Source organism: Pelmatolapia mariae, linkage group LG6, assembly GCF_036321145.2.
Source record: "Pelmatolapia mariae isolate MD_Pm_ZW linkage group LG6, Pm_UMD_F_2, whole genome shotgun sequence".
NCBI lineage: Eukaryota > Metazoa > Chordata > Actinopteri > Cichliformes > Cichlidae > Pelmatolapia > Pelmatolapia mariae.
This window is the reverse complement of record NC_086232.1, coordinates 36,205,173-36,214,912: the sequence shown is the minus strand read 5'-3', so window position 1 is coordinate 36,214,912 and position 9,740 is coordinate 36,205,173. Positions and strand designations below refer to the sequence as shown.

Here is a 9,740-nt window from a genome sequence, read left to right as displayed (position 1 = left end):
GACAGAGGTGTTATCTTGCCATAATATAATGGTTTTTGTGAGAACCACAGAGCTATACCACTGCAACCAAACCTCTTTCCCCAGGCTGAAACCAAACCTCCTACATGAATTTATAATGATCGGACCAAGCGCTCTAGAGATCAAATTGCACATGCTTTCTATGAAGCTGCCTCTATACAGAAAACTATGTGGTATTAACATGTTATACTACTTGTTTAGGTTTAGTCTTTAGCTTGATAACTTGACTTCAAGCACAATTCTATTGCTTTATTTTAATTTTTGTCTTTCATATGGAATAAGTCATTTACATTTTGCTACTTGACACCGAAATCCTCATATTGAGAGCGACTGGGGCATACTGAGCTGAAGAATCACTGCTGTCTCCAAAGAAAAGCAAACGGATCGATTTGAAGGATCTCATGACAAGTTACAGGAACGGGGGATTTTTCAACCATGCATACCATGACACCGAGACTCTGGAAATTGATAGAAGGTTTGTGTTAATATTATAACATAAAATTTGTTTTTGTCCTCAAATGTGCATCAGAGAAATCTTTTTTCCTGAAAAGTATAGAATTACAATTTGTCAAAGAATGTGTTTGTGAAGGAGTTTGAGTGGTGTGTTGTTTGTGCTTGTAGTAAGAGGAAGTACTGTGAAGAAAAGATCAGAATGTCAAGCAAACAAATGAAAAACTAGCTTTAACAGGATCTCCTCAAGAAACAGGCAACAGCGCGAATTTGTTATATATCTTTGCTTTATCCTCGGCTGGTTCATTTTAGTGTTAATCTTTTTGGTACAAGATTTAAGGTCTGAGGATTGTGGATGATTATATGAGAGCCCTAGAGTAAACTTTAGCGCACTGGTCTCTAAAGTTTACTGTTAAAATGAGTCTGACAGTACTCTATAAGACTGAATGTACTTTAAATTAAATAAAACCTCCACAGTTTAAATTCAAATAACTATATCAGTGACTTGAAATTTTTGTTCTCTTCCTGATGTGATAACGTCAGTGCTCTTAGGTGTCATAAATTTATATAATTTATTAATAATTTAATTTATTCTGTTTGGGCTCTAGGGCTTCCAGCAAAACCCATCATACTAACCCCTATGACAATGAAGACCCAACCTGGTGGGGTGACAGGGCTAGCAATGATGCTGCTATAGGGAAAGTGCCTCAAGGTGGCTGGCAGGAAGAAAGCTGGAGGGGTAGCGAAAACATCCCAATGGATGCCATCTCCATACGCCCAAGGAGTCCTCCAAGGCACCATGGACCCAGTATGTGTACCACCTCTTTGTGGCCATGTTAAATTATTTAACTATAAAGCAACATAAAGTTTTTGTATACATTTGTGTTTGTTTGATTGAAAAGTCGTGTTACTTGTTCAGCAGCTTCGTTTTTTGTATATGCCAGTGGATGTTGCTAAGTAACCCTTTGTTGATACTTCCTCTCTATCTCCTCTACATTTTAGATCACAGTATATTTGGGATGGACCCTGAATATAATCAGTCAAGATCTATTCCACTTCCATCGTCTTCAGGTAATACGCCTTATGACACTTAAGATTACACAGTTCCTTTATGGTATTACTAAACACACATTAATCTGTAAAGTTTGCATCACAGGATAATCATTTCACTCAAAAAAATCTGTTGTTGGATGAACACAATTTAATCATGGCACCTTTTTCCGGGTGATTTAACCAAGTACAATAACCGATTTTTGACCATGTCAAACCAACACATTTGGCATTTGGTGGTTTAATGTAATCAGATTATGTTGGATCAACGTAGTATACTTACATTGACTTGAAGTGATTTATTTAAGTATGTAGAGTGAAATTTGTTTTAATTCATTCTACACAAGTTAAAAACTTTAGGAAAACGCAATGAAATCTTGTTGTTTGAACAACTACTTTGTTAATCAAGGCAATTACTGCTAGTCGTGCTCAATGAACCAATATGGGGGTTGATGATTTCATAGAGACAAACAACCATTTGCACTTATATTCATGGGTAATTTAGAATCACCAATTAACCTAACTCTAATTACACACTGCAAACCAGCCAGATTATGGATTTGAACCCAGGCCCTTCTTGCTGTGAGGCAACAGCACGAACCATCACGCCACCAAGCTGTCAATCCAGGCTTACCAAAACTAGGAAAGCTATGATTACAAGGCTTGATGCAGAATTTTCTGTACGTTTTTGTCCTTGACAGGTTAAACCACAATAAATAGCGATAGCATACACGTGGTGTGGGTGTAGTTGTCTGCCTCTTAAAATTCCAGCGATTTTCCAGCTTAACATCTAATGTGATCTTGTGAATTTCGTGAGTCCAGGCAACTAACCACTCTTACTAGATTGTATCATGTCATCTCAACAAGAACAAATTAAGTTGCTGAATTTCCTGCAGATGCTACATGATTTAATTACATTCACCATAGAAATATGAAATTATTTAGTTCAAATTACAAGTTTGAATCTTGTACATTTAACAACCACCCAATTTCATTTTTTTGAGTGTTCAAATAACATTGCCATTCATCCTCATACTTATGTCTTCACTAGACTGTATCCTTAATTGTGGATATAATGGCTGTCAACAATAAAAGCTACAAGGAAATTGGCAAAGAAAATAAAACAGAGCAAAGGGGATTCTTTAGGAAATGTTTTTTGCATGAAGTTCAAATAAAAAGTTACAGCATACAGTAGAAGTGTTTGCTGGTCTGTTTTTCAATTATAGTTTGATTACCATAGAACATGACACAGATATACGACTTTGATTTACATCTGTTTTCACTGGTCTAATATCTATTTCATCACCTATTACATTAAATACACAAGTAAACTGTATTAGCAACTGTTGGATGGACTGTCACGGAATCCATATAGATAGAAATTCAGGATGAATTATAACCATGTCTTCCATTTCCTCCCATTTCATTTAATCTTTATGCTTCTGAAAGACTAAAAAGAAATTCCAGAGTCATACCAAGAGTTGTTAAAAGGCATAACTAATGCATGCAAATAGTACACACGGACTAATACTCTGACAATAACTGCAAAGTAATACAGTTTGGTGGGCAATGGCACCAACACCTTCAGTATCATAGCATTATATGAAATAAAAATAAATATGAAATAATAAATTCATCAGAAATAAAGATTTTGAACAAACAGTTGCATATTAGGACCCACATTAGTTTGTATATGGTGCTGTGTCCTGTACTATCAGCAGTACTTTCTGTCAGTGTTTTTGCAGTCGATATTTATCTTTAGATTTATAAATAAGTAGCAGCTTATTGTTATTATAGAAAAGAGTAAGTGATAAAGGCTGCGTAAACGGCTGCAGGTGTTACATTTCAAAATGCTACCCAGTTCATTTGCTGGCTGTCACTCTGTTCTTGTATCCATCTCATGCGTTTGAGTTTGAAAATCCACAATAATCACAACAGAAGGCTGGCTGTCTTTTGCTTGTGTGCAAATCCAGGAAACATGACAATGCGGTGGAGAGGAATAGCGATGAGAAGGATGAGCATGTTTCCTAATGCAGATCATACCCAAACAGCTTTCACAGAGGATGCCATCTGGAATGAGATGCAAAATGGTAAGCGCACCTGAGGGGTGTCAGATTATCCTGTGGATTTTTGGAAAGTGAATTATGACACCTGATATGTATTCTGAACGGCAGTACTCGCAAAGATTTAACAGCCAGCACTTGTCTTGTCATCTTGTGTCTGACAGAGCAACAAAACCTGCTCGAGGAACTTGCTGCTCTGTCAACACGAGACAGAATCCAGGCCATTCGGAATCTTCCAATGAGCTTTAAAGAGAAGAAACATATCAGGTGGGTGAGCCACAAACAAATAAAGATGATAACAAAATCCTTCTCAATATCATTCCAAACATTTAGTTAAGCATTGCATCCTGCTGGGAACCATAAACTAGGCTGTATGCAAATGCTTGGAGGCCACAGGTGTTGCAATAAAGATCTCTGAAGGAAGTATTGCTATTTTTGTCCAACACAAATTACACAAGAAAGTACTAATTGAAGTCCAAAGGGGCTTCTACAGCCTGCAGAAACTTGTGATGCAGGTAATTTGGTTGACAAGGATCCCAATGGTTTTACTCTTACAGGAAAGAATTGGAATTACAGTCTTCCAAGAAGTCTCGCCAATTCACATGTTTGGCAGATTGCTCTGAAAAGCTGTCTCTGGTGAGTGTTTTATCTGTCATAAAAGCAACAGCTGCATCTCTTTATGAGCCTGGCTCATTCATAATTTCTGCTCATATGCTACATACAGAATGTTATGACCTTTTTTCAGTTTTCACGAAAATGCGGGTACCATGTAAAGTCAGCCAAGCAGACCCTGGAACTGTGGCAAGGCGCTATGAAAAGTATTGGTGGGAAGTTTGGGACCAGTGTTCTCACCTATTTTGTGTTCCTGAAGTGGCTTCTCATGTTTAACATTTTCTCATTCCTGGTCAACTTCGGCTTTGTCACCATCCCTCTGCTTGTTTACAAGCAAACCCCAAACATTTCTCAAAATGTGAATAACGTACCCCAAAATGCGACCTTCAGAGGACTGGAGATACTAACTGGAGCTGTAAGTAGTACATGCATTTATCTTCTGTTGAAGTCACAACCATCATTATTTTAAAATTTAAAGCTAATGTAATAATTACCATGTAATTAAATGACTATATAATATTTAAGGAGCTAATTACTTGGTTTATGCTCATGGCTTAAATCTGCATTATTTTGGATGCAGTTGTTTGTTTTCCAAGGATGGATAGGGTGAGCAGTGTGCTACAGTCTGGAAAGATCACCAGTCTCACATCCACACCTATAGCCAATTTAGTCACCAGTTAACCTAACATTCATGCACAAAGAGCACATGCAAACCCCAACCACAAGTGGAGTGACAGTGCAACAGCATTTGTTTTCACAAAAGAAAATCTAAAAGACGAATCCGCTTTACATGGCAGATCATAATCAATTAGAACTAGCAAACACTGTTGATATGTATTATGTAATATCATGTTAGATGTTTTCCAATTCTCTCTGTACTGAGTGAACAAGAGTTGCATATATTTTGGCTTTCCTAGGGTTACTTCAACTATACGGTCATGTACTACGGTAGCTACAGCAATGAAGCTCTGGTGGGTTACAACATGCAGCTGGCCTATTTCTTCACCATTGCAGTCTATATGGTGCTATGTGGAATTTCACTTATTTTCAGGTTAGTTAAGTCCTCATCATGCAAAAATCTTTACTTAAGTCCACAGGGAATTTGCTTTGTTATCACTCCTCAATATGCACGTGGGAGAAGAGGAGATAAGTCAAAAGAAAAAAATGATAAATATAATAATAGATTATTAGAAAATGTGAAAATTCTAATATAAGTATGCCAAAACAAGCAATCATAACATTGATTAATAGCTGTAGATATAAAAACTTTGAAAATATGTATGTCCTCTCATAGCTGCTCCAATAGCTCTGATTCTAACAATGATTCTGAATCTTGATTTGACTACATGCAGCATGGCAGTCAATTTCAAGAACAACTATGTACTAGCAGACTCGACATCAAATAGTGCATGGCAACTTCTTTGCACCTGGGATTTTAGTGTAACCAATGAGAAAGCAGTGAAACAGCGCAGGAACAACCTTTGTGTCCAGCTCAAGGTGACTTATAGCGTTTTTTGGGTTTTTTTTAAATATCAAATGCTGAATTAACTGTGACAGATTGAAATTCTGTATTTTACACCTACATACACATCAGTATTTCATTGTTTGTCCTCTTGCTGCTCGTTCAGGAGTCTTTATCAGAAACAGCCCAGCAGGAGCGACTTACAGTCTCTGAAAAACTGAAGCACTATGGGATTCATTTTGGTTGCTGGCTTCTCTCCACAAGCTTGGCTTTTGGTTGTGCAGCCAGTATTCACTTTCTCTGCAAGTATGAGAATAAGGTACATAAGTTAAAATGGAATAATTAGAGTTTGGAATTGTGTCTGTTAAATGTAGACTACAGGCAATGCGAATGCATATTTTCTCTCTAGAGAAATCCCTTTTCTTGTTAGTAAAACTAGTATAAACTAAAAAACATGTAAAAATATATACCTCGCCTGTACTCTCAGAGCGTGAAAATCTAAACCAGGTGTCATAAATTTACTGAAAGTCATGTCATTTACCAACAGTGCAGGGTTTTTATTGTTTCATTGCACACAGTATTCGTCATTATCCACTATCTTTACCTGTTTTAGGTTTTACCGCCGGCAACAAACATTACCAGTTGGTCTCTGCCTGACGAGGCAAAGACACTCCTGGTTCCCTTTGTGGTGTCTTTAATAAACCTGGTTATTCCACTCTTCTACTCCCTCTTCAACAAATTTGAGCATTACTCCACCCACCGCAAACAGATATATGCTCTGTTGATCAGGTGAAGTAAAACAATATATGTATATAAATATGTCTATGTCTATGTCTAGATAGATATGAAAATATAGATATCTTAGTTTACCATTAGACTGGAAATAAGGAGGCAACTAACCTTGTTTTGGTGTGCCTATGACATCATCACAGAGTCACCACCATGGTAGCAGGCTCCCAATCTTGTTAAAGTTAATTGCAGTGTAATTTGTGAGCTCTGTTATAAAACAACGTAGGACTTCCTGCAGTATAGTGAAAAGACTGGGAGTTCTAGGATCTAGGAACAGTTCTAGGATCAGGCTTAAACAAAAGTAAATATAAAGTATAGTGGTATCTATGTAAAGCCATGACTGTATATATGTAAAGTGGTGCAGCTATCGACACATCTAGCACAAAGCAAATATAATTATTTATTTAACCAATAATAAAAATTGAAATACTTTCTTTTTTCACATACAGAAATGTCTTTCTCAAGATGTCCATTCTATCTGTTTTGTGTTATTATTGGATGAGTATGGTGCCTTCTAAAGATCCAGTAAGTAATAAATATCGATTTATTTCCTTTTTTAAACACAACATACGTTTATTTTATCTGTCCCTACTTTATTCAGTAGGCATAGACATTCATTTGTGAATTTGTTTCAGCGTCAGTGTTGGGAGTCCATGGTAGGACAGTCTTTGTACCGTCTGGTCCTTTTTGACTTCCTTTTCCTGATGTTGGGATCTTTCTTTGGAGAGTTTCTTAGCAAGTGAGTTATACAATTTCAATTTGTATCCTTCATATTTTAAATTGTTAAATGGACCTATGTTTAAAATCACATACTCAATTTTTTTCTAATAGTGTGATCGGGACAAAATTAATACCACGCATGGGGGTTCCTGAGTTTGACGTAGCCAGAAATGTCCTTGAACTCATCTATTCACAGACGCTGGCCTGGTATGAACCATATGAACAATACATTCAACATTTCATAAGTTCTAGCAGTGTGTCAGTGGATTTTAGCCAAATCCTATGTTATCTATCTTGATCCTGGACCTTTTTAAATTATTTAAAGGCGATCGTCTATTTTCTCTCCACAGGATTGGAATCTACTTCTCTCCTTTGCTACCTGCCATGCAGATTCTCAAATTCCTCATCCTGTTTTATCTAAAGAAGGTAAATGCTGCTACCAGGACTGCTCCATGCTCCATAAGGGTCGTGTTACTCTATTTGCACACCTCAGTCAATAATTAATTAAAATCCTTTCATCACATTGAATAGATGCTTTATTTTGGGTAATGGAAAAGACAGCCTGGGTTTCGGATTAAGGAGTAACCATTATGGTTTAATGGTACCAGACAAGATCAATCAATCACTGAAATTTAATGAACTTTGTAGGATTTGTAATTTGATCTAGGCTGGATCTGCTGATGCTGTGTGTTTCATGAACCTGCTGAATGATCTTTAAAAAAGTCAATTCCAAGCTCTGTTTTCTGTTATGGCTCACAAGTTTATTAGCAAAGTTACTACAAAAATAAATCAATAATAAATTTGTTTATGGATGTGTATTTATGGGGTAGTACAAGTTTGTTTTTTGCACTTCTCAGGTCAGTCTCACACATAACTGTCAGCCCCCGCGGCGATCTGGCAGGGCAGCTCAGATGCAAACCATCTTCATCTTCCTGCTCTTCTTCCCGTTCTTTGTGGGAGCCCTGTCAATTGTTGCATACACTGCCTGGAGGTAAGAGGACATGACTTCAACCGCTAAAAACAAAGAAAAATATATTTATAAATTCTATTTTATTCTTTTCTAAGATAAAATAAAATAATACATTTGTCTTTGATTAATAATGCATTTTGTACTGATAATACAGAAAAGTTCCAGTCTCAGTCTTGTTTTGTTCACTCTGTCTTGCTCCATAGCCTGACTCCCTCAGAGGTCTGTGGCCCTTTTCATGGACTCAACAATTCCTTCAGTGCGGTTGATGTCTGGATAGATGATCTAAAAAACACCACTGGCTCTCAGTGGGTCATCGAGATTTACAAAAATGTCATCCGCAGTGAAATCTTCTATTTTCTGATCACACTCATCATCCTGTAAGTGCATAGTGCAAGTGCTGTCTTATGTACACAGCATGTACTTTGTAACGTTGACTGAAAAAGTCCAAGCCATGTTTTGCATATAACTGAGCTTTGCATATGAATGCTCGTGTGTACTGATGCAAATTTTGTGTCATTAAGCAAATGGTTTTCCTGTGTACAATTTTACTGCTCAGTGTCATCATATACATATTGTGGCAAGTCACTAATGGCCGAAAGGAGCTTATTCGTCGTCTGAGACAACAGATTGTCAATGTGAGTTTGTTTTAGAAACTTTTTCCCTTAATATATGTTTCACCAGACCTCAGGAACAAGTGGGAACTTGTCTAGTCTTGAATACATTTACATTTTGTTTATGTTTTTCTGTTTTTGTTTGCCTGACTGCTTCTGTTTCCCTCCCACCAGGAAGGGAAAGACAAGTCCTTCTTGTTAGAAAGATTACAGGACCTTCAAAAATCTATCCTAAACAAAAACACCAAACAGAAGAAAGAAAAAGGGGTTTGTTGTGAAAATTATTTCATGCTGACATCATTTTGCATGTAGAAGCTTGTTATCAGCCTTACTGAATATTTTATTTTCTGTTTAGAGCATGAAACAGCATTCAGATGATCGCTCATCTGGTGATCAGTCCAACTCAAATGCCATGGTTCAAGCTTTACTTGCACGTCAGCAACTTGAAGAGGAGGAGAAAAGATACAGCATTGGTGGAGTACCTGTTCCTTCTGAAATGTCCAACTCTAGTCCTCTGATGCAAGCCATGTTGGCCCGTCAACTAGCTGACCAGGAGAATGAAGATCAGTATCCGATGCATGATGAAAACCCGTCATCTTCCAGTGCACTTGCTCAGGCCATGGCAGCCAGAAACAGGGTGGAGGATGAAGAGAATAATCAATATGACATTTTCAACAGATCCAGTGCCGTCACACAGGCCATGCAAGCCAGAAGAAGAGCAGAGGACACAGACGATGACATGGGTGACCTGCAGTCTCCAGTGTCAAGTGTCATGATGCAGGTCATGCAGGCCAGGCAGCAAGCACAGGAAGATGACAGAATTCAGTGGATGACTGCTCCGCCACAAAACCCTGGGCCTTCAGGCTCCAGTGCTCTTATCCAGGCCATGCTAGCCCGGCAGGAGGCCCAGAATGAATACGATGATGGTTACTGAACAAAATGCTGAGTTTTATCTTACTGTGATGAAAAAACAGATGTATGAAAAACATCCAAGT

The 9,740-nt window shown here is 37.6% G+C and overlaps 1 protein-coding gene across 1 annotated transcript; it reads left to right on the top strand.

Moving 5' to 3' along the window:
* The first annotated feature begins 419 nt into the window (after positions 1–419).
* Positions 420–9,729, top strand: tmc5 (transmembrane channel like 5). Its single transcript, XM_063477320.1, has 20 exons — positions 420–493; positions 1,077–1,276; positions 1,471–1,539; positions 3,492–3,608; positions 3,746–3,848; positions 4,139–4,217; positions 4,327–4,608; positions 5,111–5,244; positions 5,546–5,690; positions 5,822–5,974; positions 6,269–6,444; positions 6,894–6,969; positions 7,086–7,183; positions 7,276–7,371; positions 7,515–7,590; positions 8,022–8,155; positions 8,338–8,511; positions 8,691–8,769; positions 8,920–9,012; positions 9,101–9,729. Exons 1-20 carry the CDS (start codon positions 420–422, stop codon positions 9,677–9,679), a joined length of 2,937 nt encoding a protein of 978 aa, XP_063333390.1. The 3' UTR covers positions 9,680–9,729.
* The last annotated feature ends 11 nt before the right edge of the window (positions 9,730–9,740 follow it).